This window comes from Propithecus coquereli, unplaced genomic scaffold (assembly GCF_000956105.1).
Source record: "Propithecus coquereli isolate 6110/MARCELLA unplaced genomic scaffold, Pcoq_1.0 Scaffold228, whole genome shotgun sequence".
In the NCBI taxonomy this organism is placed as follows: Eukaryota; Metazoa; Chordata; class Mammalia; order Primates; family Indriidae; genus Propithecus; species Propithecus coquereli.
Genome location: NW_012147819.1, coordinates 2,377,104 through 2,392,139, shown reverse-complemented (window position 1 = coordinate 2,392,139; position 15,036 = coordinate 2,377,104). Strand labels below are relative to the sequence as shown.

Here is a 15,036-nt window from a genome sequence, read left to right as displayed (position 1 = left end):
CCAAAAAGTACTATATATATATTTCCATTTTTTCAAAACTGCTTCTTTCTCACCGAAAGTAAACAGGCAGGCTTCAAAATTTCCAGAACAGTTTTATAAATTTATGATTTGAAGATGGGGGAGGGGCAGTTCAAACCAGGGTTGTGGTTAAAATCGAATACATTGTAACTTCTGTGTTAATGTGTCTGCCCATTTTACTTTTTAAATACAGGTGATCAGTGGGCATCTTGGCTGGGTTCGATGTATTGCTGTGGAACCTGGAAATCAGTGGTTTGTGACTGGATCTGCTGACAGAACTATAAAGGTAATAAGGAAGGAAGAAAAAATAAAATAAACATGACTTTGTGTCTGTCATGTAAGTTTAATCTGTCGTAAGTTATTTCCTATGATGGAAATTGCTGTTGCAGTTCCTCTGATTTCTTAGACCTGACTATGGAGTAAAATTATTATCTATACCAGTAAGAGTTTCAAATAGAAAATGTGGAAAATACAGAGAACTATAAAAGAACATAGACCCATACATAATCTTACCACTGTTAGTTATTTGGATGAATTTCATTTTAGTATTTATTCTGTGTATATGTATCAATGCATTTACTTCTAAGCTTTTTTCCTGTGTGTAAATATGTATCGTTTCTAAAATCATTCTTGACATGTAATTTGTATCCTTTTTTCTCTTATCTTGTATCAAAGGCATATTCCTGTGAAAAATTCAACATCTTTTTAAATGGTTGCATAATATTAAACATTTGGTTATTCTTTAGTCTGTTTTCCTATTATTGGACATTAACTTTTTTAGCTTCTTGATATTTACTATTATAAGTAATACCGTCCTTAATCTTTATGCATGAAGTTTTTTCTGTATTTTAAATTATTTTGTAATGGTAGAGTTCCAGAAACAGAATGAATCAGTCAAGTATTTTTGAGACAGGTACTGAAAGTATAAAGTACTTTTCAAAATGGGTGAATTGATACTTGCAGTATATAAGGGGATCTTTTTCAGCATGTTATGTATTCCCTTAAAAATAGCTGCTAATATGATAAGCAAAAATCTAATCTTTTTTTAACTGTTAATATCTTATCTTTTTTTAACTGTTAATATAAAATTTCTAGTGAAGTCAGACTTTTTCATATCTTTATTTGCTGCTTTTAGGGTTTCTTTAAGTTGTTACCATCCTTGGCTAGTTTAATGTCATGCTATTCATACTTCTATTATCAATGATATCTTCGTATATTAAGAATATTAGCCTTTTGTCATCTGTTGCAAATATTTTCCTAGTTTGAGCATGCCATTTTATTCTTTTTGTTTTTCTTGCTTTTATTTGGAGGGGAATCATCTTGCAGAGTTTTTAATTTGTATATATTTCTATCTTTTTCTTTTTCTCTTTGAAGTCTTAATTTTAACATCAGGATTCTGAAAATTTGCTTTGGAAACAATGAAAAGAAAAAATAAATATTCTTTGATTGCAGATCTGGGACTTGGCTAGTGGCAAACTGAAACTGTCATTGACTGGGCATATTAGTACAGTGCGGGGCGTGATAGTGAGCACAAGGAGCCCCTACCTGTTCTCTTGCGGAGAAGACAAGCAAGTAAAATGCTGGGATCTTGAATATAATAAGGTGAGCTTGGAGTTAAGGGTTTAAAACATTATGAGCCACTGTTTATCTTTCTAATTCTAGAAGTTTTAACTTTACTGCTTGATCTTTAGGTTATAAGGCACTATCATGGACATCTAAGTGCAGTGTATGGTTTGGATTTGCACCCAACAATCGATGTGCTGGTAACTTGTAGTCGAGATTCAACTGCTCGGGTAAATGGGATAGAGCCGTGTGTTTGTATATTGGTTTTGAAGTCTTCTATTGTTTGATAGAGAATTGAAGATAGTTGTCTTGACTCAATAATACCCCAGGCTCAGGTTTTTTGGGTTTTTTTTGTTTGTTTGTTTGTTTTTTGGTTTTTTTTCCACCTTAGTCTTCAGTTCTATGGCCTCATGATGTTTATTGTTATTAGTGTCCTGTCCTTGAAATGTGACACTCTCACCTTCCATTCTATCACCACAAGTATTGCCCATTAGCTCTTTCATTCAGTAGTCCCAAAAGTACTCCCATTACACCCATTCTTAAGACTTCTAGTACCCTCATCTTTCAGCTTTTTTTTTTTCTTGGCAACTGCCTTCTATATATATTCCTCTCCTAGCTTCTAGGATTATTATCCTTCACTTAAGCACTTTCTTCATTATATTCAGGCACAGTTGTCTAGTAAATTCCCAGCTTTGAATCAATCCAGTTGTCTGCCTGAGATATGAGTACCTGTTCTTTCTGACAGTATGTCTATTGTGTTTTTATAGATTTGGGATGTGAGAACTAAAGCCAGTGTACACACATTATCTGGACATACAAATGCAGTTGCTACAGTGAGGTGTCAAGCTGCAGAACCACAGATTATTACAGGTATGATCAATACTTTTCAAGGTTACAGCATATTTGTATCAGAATGTATTTTAATTATGCATATATTTTTGTATTCACTATGACTCTTGTTTTATATTGTATTTATAGTGTTTGTGTCATTATTATATATTTTAATCATGGACATTTGAAATTTATTATAGTAAGATTTCATTCATTTGTTTTTATCTCATACTTTTTTACATATGGAGTATGTCATACATGATATCCTATATTGTCTGACTAGAAAATGGTGCTGTAAGATACAGTTAAGTATTGTTTTATCATGTTGAATTATTATTCTAGGAAGTTGAAGCTAGAAGACAAAATACCCTAAGATCAATAAACTTTAGAACTGATTTGAATCTTACTTTGCTCGAAATAAAGTTAATAACAATGGATCTTTACTTCAAGACTAGAAAATAATTCCTTTGCCTGATATATTTTATTAACTAAAAAAAAAAAATCATTAGAGTTTTTTCCTTTCTCTCCACTAGAGGATAAAATTATATATTTATTGTATTTTTTATTTGTATTCTAGCTGTTCAGTTGACAGTGAATCAAGTGTCATATTGCATGCATTTTTTTAAAAAATTAAATTTAAAATCAACCTAGAATTTTGAAACCATGAAGAAATTAGCCCAGACTAATTTCCAAGTGGTATAACTCATTTGGATTATATATATGTTTATGGAAGAACACTTTGTATTTTATTATATTTAACTTTTGCATTCTTTCTCCTGGTCCATGTTTTGGGGGGTGTATGTATTTTCATTATAGGAAGCCATGACACTACAATACGATTATGGGATTTGGTGGCTGGAAAAACAAGAGTGACATTAACAAATCACAAAAAATCAGTCCGGGCTGTGGTTTTACATCCAAGACAGTAAGTGTCTTTTCCTAATTAGCTTCTCTTCTTTCTTCAATTCTTGGTATAGTCTTGAAGTACCAACATTAGTACCGCTTCTGGTAATTGTTTAGCTACTGTCATTTCCAGGCCTGTGCCACTTATGAACATGGGTTTCTTTTATTTTCCTTATGTACCATTTTGTTTCATGCCTTATGTAAGATGATGAAAGCCTTCTGCATAGTGACAAATCAGTAACGTCAAATGAGACGATATAAATAAATCATGATGAAACGCTGCATGTCAAAATAGAAGGTATTAGTGGCTGGACTTAAGGTCTTGGACATAAATGATATCAGACACTGAGACAAACATAGAATAATTGAATTCTTAAAGAGGAAATTAATATACATAGAAAAAATAGTAAGAACCGTGAACGTTATAGTCGGGATAGCCAAAGAGGTGGAGCATAATACCACAACCTATTATTTCTTGTATCAGATCACCCCTGACATGTTTCTGGTTGTGTTCATGTACTTTCTCTCTCCCATCTCCCTCTCTTCTCCTTCCTCTCTCCCTAACCTTACTCCCTCTCTCCTTCTTCCTTCCTATCCCTGTGTTCCTAACTCTCTTTTTTCTTCTCCCTCACTCTCTTCTCTCTCTTGTGCCTTCTATTCCTTTCCTTCTCTCCTCTTCTCTCTGTCCCTTTCTCCAGAATAGTTGCCTAATCCTTTGTCCTTTATGTGAAATTAGGCATTTGCACATTTATTGTTCTTGCTTAGTGTAGAGCATTGGGGAAATGAAAGGAGAATAAAATATTAATCTAGGATTTAAAATACATTTTAAAAATTCAAAAATCTGATTTAACTTGGAACAAATGTCCTGGTATTTTTACATCTTGGTATGACAGTAGTATTATGCTGAAACTACATTGATCAGTGAGTACACATGCAAAATAGAGCTATAATAAGCGTTTTAAAACCCACCACTTTAACTTGGTTTACTTTGCCATTAATTATTTTTTATTTTATTTCAGTTACACATTTGCATCTGGTTCTCCAGATAACATAAAGCAGTGGAAATTCCCTGATGGAAGTTTCATTCAAAATCTTTCTGGTCATAATGCTATTATTAACACACTGACAGTAAATTCTGATGGAGTACTTGTATCTGGAGGTAAAATAAGATTTTTGTAATAAATGTGTTTAGTCTGTCATTTTTTTCTTTTAGTCAATGAGTAAACATTGGTAATATTTCTAAGCAGTCACACCTAAGTACCATGGCAGCACTTGCTTGATGAGAGTGCATTTGGGGGTTCATATGTGTGTTCATGCATGGACCTAATACACGTAGCATATTTCACAGTTTAGCCCTCTTGAGTGCCGTCTAATGAATCTGAGGGATTATTGCTGGGAATTGCCTAGAGTTTGGTTGGGTGTTCTGGAATTGGTTGTCAGATTTTGTGGGGCTTTTTAAGATTTATGATAAATTCTGAATTAAGCACAAATGAAAGTAGATAAACCGGTAGTAAGAGAAGCTTGAGTGCCTGTATCTTACATATCTTTATAGTTATTGCCATGGTGCTTGGACTAATGTTTGTTGCTTAGTAAGTGTTTGTCAAGCTGAGCTGCTGAAGGACACCAAGTGTAACTAGATCTTTCCCTTTAAGCTGACAATGGCACTATGCATCTTTGGGACTGGAGAACTGGCTACAATTTTCAGCGAGTTCATGCAGCTGTGCAGCCTGGGTCTTTAGACAGTGAATCGGGAATATTTGCCTGTGCTTTTGATCAGTCTGAGAGTCGATTACTAACAGCTGAGGCTGATAAAACCATTAAAGTGTACAGAGAGGATGATACAGCGGTAAGTTTTCCGTTTAACATACATTTTGAAGTAAAGTAAAACAACCACGCCAATTTGGCAGATGTATTCATTTAATTATCAGAAGGAAAAATAATCTTTATGGTGTTAAGGTTTTTGTCAGCTTGACTAATGTCTGCTTGTAGATTTCTTTATTGGTTTCATTGATTCCACTGAATCCCATTGATGGTTTTAATTTTTTCCCAACTTTTCTTACTATAGTTACTAGGAAAATGTTGCATTAAGAATAACATCAAATACATAGATTGCTATGCAAATTAATTCAAGTATCATAAGCTTTGGTGTCACTTGAATATCTAAATAGAAATAGAAATTTTATTTTAGATGAAAAACTACAAACTAAAGTTGTAATGAACCCATTCATCTTTTATTAGACTTGGATAATGCCAAAAGTTTATCAACTCTTCTAAAATTATTAAAGACCTGCTAAATGTATAATGCCAAGTAATATGCTAGAGTAGATACCTTATTTTTGTTGTAAAGGAAGTCTGTTAAATATGAAGCAAACTAATAATACTTTATTTTAACATACTTTTCTATTTTTAGACAGAAGAAACTCATCCAGTCAGCTGGAAACCAGAGATTATCAAGAGAAAGAGATTTTAATGTGGCATTGTCTTTTTTTTTTTTTTTTTTTTTAAGCTTGGCGTTGATGAGGGTATCCAGTCATTCTGTGCTCTGGCTGGGAATATAAAGCAGAAACTCACTTGCTCGAATCATTGCTGCTTCATATTTTACAATAAACTGTCCCCCTCCCCCTCCCCCCTGTGTTTTTATTTCTAAAATAAACAGTTTGTGATACTAGGAGGTAAGATGCAGATATCAAGCAAATGCAGGTTTATTGAACATAACTATTCTAAAAGTAGAATAGTTTGACCCTTTTTAAAAAGCGTACAAAACTATTATAATAGGACATGTCTTGATGGGAGCAGTAGTTAATCCTTTAAAAACTAATATCTGTGACTGATAATTTGGGATTAGAAGATTCAAAGTATTTATTTAACTTTTGTATGTTTATTCCAAAAACAGTTTTTGAGTGCATGTTCTGCAGAGTTCTGCACTAGATACTGTTCAGGAAATAGACGAATAAGATGTATCTGTCCTCCAACACTTCCAGTTTTGTAGCAGACTATAGAAATGCTATAGTAGAGGTACAAGGGAAATGCTGGGGGCACAAAGGATAAGACCATTCGTTTTTCCCAGGGAGGACTGTGGAAGACTTGACAGAGTAAGTGGCATTAGAGTTGACCTTGAAGTGAAAGAGAGGACAAAAGGAAAAGCGTATTCTAAGATGTGGTCTAAAGTGATGAACCCAGGTGCAGGAAAGTGTATGGTGTGTTCTAGGATAAAGAATTGCCTGCTACAGTTGAGTAATGAGTAGTAAAGCTGGCTTGTGGTGTGGAAAGCTCATGTATTAAATTTGGATTTTATTCCACAAGTAGGATACCAGTACTGGTATCGAGACTTGGGGAACCTAACTCTGGCAGTACCAGTGGAGCTATTTAAAGCTATAGCAAAGGCTGCAGTCTTGTGGAGATTTTATAGAAAAGTGTTCCTAATACCTATGCCTCCTGGTAAATACGAGTTTTGTAAATCCTGCCCTTGGGATCCTGGTTCCCCATCAGTCAAGATTTGTCTAACTTCACAGTCTATAATTAGAAAAAAGTTATAAGAATAATCATTTTTTTTTAATTTTCCATATTAAAAAATTGCACCATGATTTTGAACAAGCATTTCCAATTACACTTATCCCACGTTGCATGCTGTAGGTGGGAGTATAATTGTTACAACCTTTAGGCATGTAGTTGTCTGGAGCTTATCGAAAATGTTTGAATCCTTTGGCCTACTAACTTCATTTCTAGGAAGTTGCCTAATAGAAATAATCTGACAAGAATACACAAGCAAGTTCATTGCACCTTTGTTTTATAATAATTAAAATTAGCCCAAATGTCCCTATCAGTTTGAAAGATTAGTTTACCTTCATGCAATTTATTTCTGTGTATTCATTAAGAGAATGAGGAATGTCTGGATTATTAGGGCAAGGCATCCAAACGTTTATGTAAAAAAAAAAAAATTGTGCAAGGATTTTTTGTAGAATAACTTCATGCTCTAAAAAATAATGGAGAAATAACACCACATTGTTAACAGTGGCTTTGTGAGGAAGTAAAATTATGGGAGAGCTTTCATGTCTGCTTTATATATTTCTATAATGTTTTAATTTTCTATAAGCATGTATTTTGTAAACTTAAATAAAGAACAGTACACTTGCATCCCTGAGAGATTCTAATATGCCTTCTAACGAGGAAAACCAGAAGTGGATAGTGTCCTATCCCCAAAGGCCAAGAAGAAATTATTAGTACGAGGAGGTGAAAGCCCTTGCTGTTCTGCCTAGCAAAGCTTCAACTGTTGTGTTTAAGTTAGGCACAAATATCAACTTCTGAAGAGCATTAAAACATATTTCCCTGCTATATGCTGTCCTGTGTTAATGGTGTTCTTCAAATCTCTTTTGCAAAAAGTTCATCTGCCATATGTATTCACAAACCCTGTGGAAGTTTAGGCAGAATTTCATACATGTGCCCTTTTACCTACTTGGCAGAACCCCAATCAGAGTTAAATCCAAATGTCTTACACCAGCAGTCTCCAACTTTTTTGGCACAGGAGGTGGGGGTGGGGGTGGGGGATGGTTTCAGGATGCTTCAAGCACGTTACATTTATTGTGCAGTCAAACCTCTCTGCTAATGATAATCTGTATTTGCGGCCGCTCCCCAGTGATAGCATCACCACCTCAGCTCCATCTCAGATCATCACCCATGAGGTTCTCATAAGGAGCATGCAACCTAGATCCTTCACATGCGCAGTTTACAGTAGAGTTCGCACTTGTATCGGAATCTAATGCTGCTGCTGATCTGACAGGAGGCAGAGCTTATGTGGTGATGGGGAGTGGCTGTAAATACAGATGAAGCATCAGTCAGTCACTGTGGCTCACCTCCTGCTGTGCAGCTCATGGACTGGTACTAGTCCACGGGCCAGGGGGGTTGGGGATGACAGTCTTACACTACCTATTCCATATGGCTTGAGTGTAGTCAAGCTATATGGTAGTCAAGCTATGATAATTGGACTCATTTGTGATCTATAACCACATACCTCAAGTGAGCCATCAACAATGACCAAACACACATTCCCATAGTTACTGCCTTCTGCCTCCTGTTACAAGGGGCAGGCTATCTGGCTAAGAACAACTTGCGTACAATTGTTGCCTTATGCTCTCACCTACTCAAAGACTTTGCTCCCATTATTAACCCCTTTCTCTTTTGCACCATTAATTTCCTCCCTTTATACTAAATGAGCCTTGTCAGCATATAAATATGTTGTAACACTGCCTGTCTTAAAAAAACACTAAACTGTCCCCTCTAAGAATGTACCCATTTCTCTATTCACTTTTATAGCCACTCCTAGAAAGTTTTCATAAACTCATCTTTCATTCCTCACTTTCCATTTTCTCAACCAATTCCAAAATAAAAATAATGAAAATAAATGTGTCCAGCATTTTTCTTGGAAAAATAAATTGGTAGAAAATGAAATTAATGAAATAAGGAAAAATAGTAAATAAACATGAAAGTTGACTTTTTTTGGTATAAAAACAAAATAGATAAAACTTTAGATAAACCGATTAAGCAAATAAAAAAATTATGAATATCCTAATAGAAATAAGGGGAGAAGGGAAGTAAAGAATCTAATTAAAAGAGATAGCTCTGTCCAATCCTATGCCATTATATTTAAATAAATTTTCTTAAAGAGCTCAATAAAGTGGTTAGTTTTAAATATTCTATGACTGTTTCCAAAAGATGCAAAAAGCCTAAACAGATTAGTTGTCAAAGACAATCACCCCACCACTACCATCACCCACATACATCACTAAGCCTAGAGAGTCTCAGAATTGAATTCTAAGATAATTCCAATGCACTTTTAATTTTTCTACGACCTAGATAAAGAAGGAAAGCTTTTATGTATTTTTTTGCTTTTATGTATTTTTAAATGTTAGAATAACAAAGACACCTAAATCCAATAAAGCACAAAATAAAAGAAATTATGGTTTCATCTCACTTATGAAATCTCCTTTAGTCTAATAGAATCAAGCATCAAATACCTAAGTGGAAGTTACTCTTAAGAATGCAAGGATGGTTAACTATTAAGAAATTAATTCACTATATTAGTTTATATAAGGAGAAAAATATGAGCATCTTCAAAGATGCTAAAGAAGCATTTCAATATAATTTAAAATCCATTTTTTGTTAAGGAACATATACTTTGATTAAATACGACTACTCTAATTTACAAGCAGTACTTTATTGGAAAACACTAGAACCATTCTTTTTAATGTCAAAAACAAGGATGTCCACTATCACTACTTTTATTTAACTTTTTTTAATGAAGAACTTTCCAGCACATTAGATTGAAGTTAGAAATTAGAGATAAGATATTTAGAAATCAGGAAATAAATTATTATTGGCAAATGGCTTGATTAGATACCTGGCAAATCTAAGAAAATTAACTGAAAAATTTACAAACAATATGAATTCAGGAAGGCAGCTGAGTACAAAACTGATTCAGAAATCAATAAGCAAGAAAACCTAATGGAAAAGAAAAGACCTCATACAATGGCAAAAAGATAAGATAACTTGTAATAAAATTAATAAGAAACATGCAAGCCCTGTATCAAGGAACTTTAAAAATACTCCTTAAGGATACAAAAGAAGCCTTGAATAAACGAAGACGTATTATGGTCCTGGGTTAGAAACTTAATGGTGTCGATTCTCTTTAGGTCCTATTAAATTAACTCAATCCCAATAAAATTGTATATAATATATTTTTTTGGGAACTGGATAAGCTGATTCTAAGTTCATCTAGAAAAATTTTAAAGCAGTAATAGCTAGAAAAATTCTGAAGAAAAAAGAATAAGGGCGAATTAGCACAGTGTTGCGATATGATAAATCAGTGGAATGAAACAGAGTGAAGAAATAGACACAAATGCAAATGAGAAATATGTGTATGATTAGGATAGCCCAACATAAGAAATAATGTTCACTTGTATTTAAAATAAATCCAAATTCAACACTACAACAAACGCTCATTTTTCACCAACAACATTATCAAAGTTAAGAAAAAGGGTGCAAACATACGTAGTGGCAGACTAGGAAATAATCTGCTTTGCTGGGCAGAGAATAGGTTGGTAGGGCCTTTGTAAGCACTAGCAATACACAATTCCCATTACAAATGTACGTATCTTTAAACCCAAAAATCCCCGTTCTAAGAATTCATGTTATAAATGTGTGTGAACTAAAAATAAAATCCTAAGCCCCCAGGCAAAGTGAATGGACCCCTCTTGGCCAAGGGGACCCCAGAACAAACTGCAAAACTGAATTCCCAGCCACGATGAGCTGGGAGGTCGGGCACGCTGCACAGACGCCCTCCCTCGCTAATGCCCATCAGGCTTTCTTCCTAGGGACGGAACAGAAACCAACCTCGTGGTCCAGACCATTCTTTCCTGGTAGGCGATCACCCATCGTTGATGATTGAACCAGTCTATGGACCATCTGCAGAGAGGATTTTCGTGTCCTTGTTTCACCTTTCGACACCAGAGGGCTGCCACATTCTGAACATGGACCCCACAAAGGGGTATAAAGCATGACTGCACAGGGACTCCTCCTATAGTTTGTTAAATATGTGTATTTGCCATCCCACTCAGCATGAACGCCTGTTCCCATTGTCCTTCCCTTGAAGCACATGTTCCCGGTGTCTGGTGGGGCAGGGCCGGGCGGGGGCCCTGCTGTTACGGAGGCTGCAACCTGCAGAGGGTGTCGGCCTAGGTGTAGCTACTCGCCGCACAAAGATCCAATTATTGAGACAAGGACGTTTGCCTAAAAAAAAAGGAATTTTTTATTACAAAAGACATCTAGCGGGAGAACCGGGAATCGGGTCACAAATCCACCTCCCGGACCAACCGAGATCCTGGGCTTTCTAAGCAGGGGCCGCGTGCACTGGGGTAGGTGTGGGGGACGGAAGTTTGCTCGGGGACCTTCACAATCTCCATTCCTTTGTCTTCCAGAAATTCCGTTATTTCTGGGAAAACGACTTTCTACTTGATTTAAAATCATGACTCTCCCATCTAAACCACATAACACTCCCTAGTTATTCCTGATCTCCACTTTATTTTTCTCATTTGTCAGTTTTTATTATAATTTATGCTTTTTTTATTGTCTGTTTCCCCCAACAGAATGTAAGCTGCAAAATAACAGGGCTATCTTATTCACCAATGTATAGGTAACTCGGTATCTTTTGTTAGATAATTGAAGTCAGAAATTGTAATAAATGGGAAATTGGGAGAATTGCCTTCAGTGATCTGATTTGAAATTTTTTTACTTTTGTAATAAAAGTTTCTAATTGAATGAATTATTTAACAATCAATTGTTGGAAGTAATTTTAATGAGGTTAATTTATACACTTATGAATTTAAAATATAATGAATACTTAGCAGGAAACTCACAGATTTGGAAGATACTTTGATGAGATTAAGCTGAATTTAGAAAGTGTGAGTTATAATCTCATAGTATTTGTATTGTTCAATTTTTCAAGAAGTGTGACTTTGAAAAATTTTCTTCTTTGAATAAACTACACCTTCTATTGCCTCCCCCCTTTTTTCATATAGCTTATGGCTTAAAGATAGTGTCTGCATTTCTGAAGAATTTAGCTCTGAAATCTACAAATAATATTAGCAAATATAATAATAGTATGCACTACATCCTTGTTTAATTTCTGTCTTAACTTCAGAAATTCAAAGAAGTGAGGATGGTCTGAAGGTCAGTGGTAAAAACATTTCCCTTGTTTGGACACAAAATTGTGTTTCCTATAACTTGATGCTGACTTGAGAGACCCCCTGAGAATAAACGTATTTTCTCTTGGGGCGTCTTCGTAAACTGAATTTATGAAAGGCAGAGACAGACATATATGTCAAGCAGCCTTTCTTTATAACCATCACTTGGGGTGATAAAAAGTAGCAACTGGAAATTTCTGAAACCGGAATAGAAATGGCCCGCCCCTGAGAAAAGCACAATTTGGTTGGCATCTCTGAGCTCATGCTTAACAAATAATGCCTATGAATTTTGTAAAAACTTTCACACAGGCCGGGCGCGGTGGCTCACGCCTGTAATCCTAGCTCTCTGGGAGGCCGAGGCGAGTGGATCGTTTGAGCTCAGGAGTTCGAAACCAGCCTGAGCAAGAGTGAGACCCCGTCTCTACTAAAAATAGAAAGAAATTAATCGGACAACTAAAAATATATAGAAAAAATTACCGGGCATGGTGGGGCATGCCTGTAGTCCCAGCTACTCGGGAGGCTGAGGCAGGAGGATCGCTTGAGCCCAGGAGTTTGAGGTTGCTGTGAGCTAGGATGACGCCACGTCATTCTACTCAGGGCAGTAGAGTGAGACTCTGTCTCAAAAAAAAAAACAAAAAACTTTCACACATTTAAGTTTGTCCATTCTCAGCACTATCATGATGATTTCATGGTATCATATTATTATTCTCTTCTGATTGGATGTCCGCTCCTCTGGAGGAGGAGAGGACACAGTTTAGAACACTGCAGAGCCATTTACCCTGTTTAGACTCTTGGCCCTGACGCTGACTTGCCATCGGCAAGTTATTCATTTTTCTGTTTTTTAGTTTCTTCCCCATAGAGTTACTGTGCCTATGAAAGAGTAAAGCGGTCACGACAGGGCCTGGCAAATAGTAAACACTCTATAAGTATTAGCTAGTATTTCCCTGGGATATATTAATTTACATAATTCTTGGTTGCTGCTGCATAAATCTTTTATGATTGTCTATAAATATTGCAAGTTCTTCACTCTCCCTTTTAGCTAGAGCTGGCAAATCAATTCTAGACTCTAGGATCTTGATCTCTCCCAAGGAAGAGTTCCATTTATAAGGTTCTTGGTAAATAAAGAAAAATATAAATATCACCAGCTACTGTTTCCTACCCCTGCTCCCTAGCTTCAGCTGTAAGCTAGAAGACATTCATGGACAAAAGCATTCTTCTCAAGGTAAATGTAACTGAGGATTCTACCTGGGTGGTGCATGCACTGCGTAGTTGCCCTTTCTTTTAGTCCTGGAGAGAGCTGGAGGAGAGGAACAGAGAGTCTGGAATTCTCCTGATACAATGGGAGGTCAGGGTTTGCCCCTGGAGAGCACTCACTCCACCAGCTCTTGCCTGACTGTGCAGAATCCTCATCTCACTTGCCTTCATCAAAGACTCAGCTGGCGAATGGAAATCTGTCTTCTCTTGGCTTAATGCTCTCTCTCTTAAGTAAGGAGATAAATTCAACAAACCAGAGCATTCTTCTGGTTTGGTTGTGCTGATGAGTCAAAACATAATCTTTGATATCTTTTGAAATAAAACATACATACTACTTTACTTCAGGTAGAAAAACATATATTGGTGAACATAGACAAATCAAAGGCTGCCACCAGCTTTACTTTTTCAAAATCCCCAGTCCAATTGATCTTACATAATCGTAAGCAGAAATTGCAGAAATATTCTTCTTAGGGTAAGGTGAAAAAAATTTTTTTTAAATATTTCTAACATTCTAATGAGACTTCTTTTCCTTAAAGGTTGGTCTCCCATGTCCTGTCCTGTAACCTGTTCTTTATTGTCAATGTCCTTGATCTGCCTGGGGCCTAGCACTGTAGTCCTGACCACCCAGCGGTGGACTGGTACCTGTCTGTGACCTATTAGGAACTGGGCAGCACAGCAGAATCCTCCTCCCCACCACCCCACCCCGTCCATGGAAAAATTGTCTTCCATGAAACTTTGGAATCCAGTGCACAGCAGGAGGTGAGCGGCTGGTGGGTCAGGTGAGCAAAGCTTCATCTATATTTACTGCCACTCCCCATCATTCACATCACCACCTGAGCTCAGCACCCCACCCGCAGTGGAAAAATTGTCTTCCATGAAATTGGTCCCTGGTGCCAAAAATGTTGGGGAACACTGGTTGCAGATACCCTCTACTTAAACTCCACATGCTTTCCAGTTTTGCTTCTCATCCTCTTCTCAAGCTGCTCTTTTTCAAGTAACACATTTTACTGTTCCTTGAGTTGGTTGGTTTTGTTTTTAGACAGTAGTTAAATTTAATATGTGTGATTTATGTTTGAAAAGTAAGCAAGTTGGGGAAAGACTTGGGAATCAAGATTTGCTGCTTCTTGTTCTTGGATTGAAATCGATTTCAGTGGGTGGCAAGTGATCCCGTTCACCGTCTATAAAGCCTTCATGTCACGCTAGAGTTGGTTTAGCACGCATGGATCAGGATCCTACTGTCAAAGATGAGATGCTCAAGAATTTGTTTCCCTTGGGCTATTTGGGACAATGTTTAATCTTTTTTCCAACAGTTGAGATCTCCTGTCCCTAATATCCTGTATTTTCCAAAGAATTTTCATTTATTTTAATTTTAATTTTTTAATTGTGGTAAAATACACATAAAATTTATCATCTTAGCCATTTTTAAATGTACATATCAGTAGTGTTAAGTACATTCACACTGTTGTGCAACCAATCTCAAGCTCTTTCCATCTTGCAAAACTGAAACTCCATACTCATTAAACAATAATTCCCCACTCCCTTTTCCTCTCAGCACGTGGAAACCATCCTTCCCCTTTCTGTCTCTGTAAATTTGATTACTCTAGGTACCTCATATAAGAGGAATCATAAGGGTATTTATCTTTTTGTAACTGGTTTATTTTACTTAGCATAATGTCCTCCAGGTTCATCCATGTCATAACACATGTCAGAATTTCCTTTCCTTTGAGCTGGG

The 15,036-nt window shown here is 36.2% G+C and overlaps 1 protein-coding gene across 1 annotated transcript in view; it reads left to right on the top strand.

The window, feature by feature from the left end:
* PLRG1 (pleiotropic regulator 1) overlaps nucleotides 1–5,939 on the top strand; it is a 13,247-nt gene extending 7,308 nt beyond the window's left edge. The window contains exons 8-15 of the mRNA XM_012645251.1: nucleotides 212–304; nucleotides 1,471–1,620; nucleotides 1,710–1,811; nucleotides 2,349–2,451; nucleotides 3,229–3,337; nucleotides 4,335–4,474; nucleotides 4,968–5,161; nucleotides 5,726–5,939. Coding sequence (XP_012500705.1) covers nucleotides 212–304; nucleotides 1,471–1,620; nucleotides 1,710–1,811; nucleotides 2,349–2,451; nucleotides 3,229–3,337; nucleotides 4,335–4,474; nucleotides 4,968–5,161; nucleotides 5,726–5,785 — 951 coding nt within the window. The 3' untranslated portion in view covers nucleotides 5,786–5,939. The remainder of the gene's footprint in view (nucleotides 1–211; nucleotides 305–1,470; nucleotides 1,621–1,709; nucleotides 1,812–2,348; nucleotides 2,452–3,228; nucleotides 3,338–4,334; nucleotides 4,475–4,967; nucleotides 5,162–5,725) is intronic.
* The last annotated feature ends 9,097 nt before the right edge of the window (nucleotides 5,940–15,036 follow it).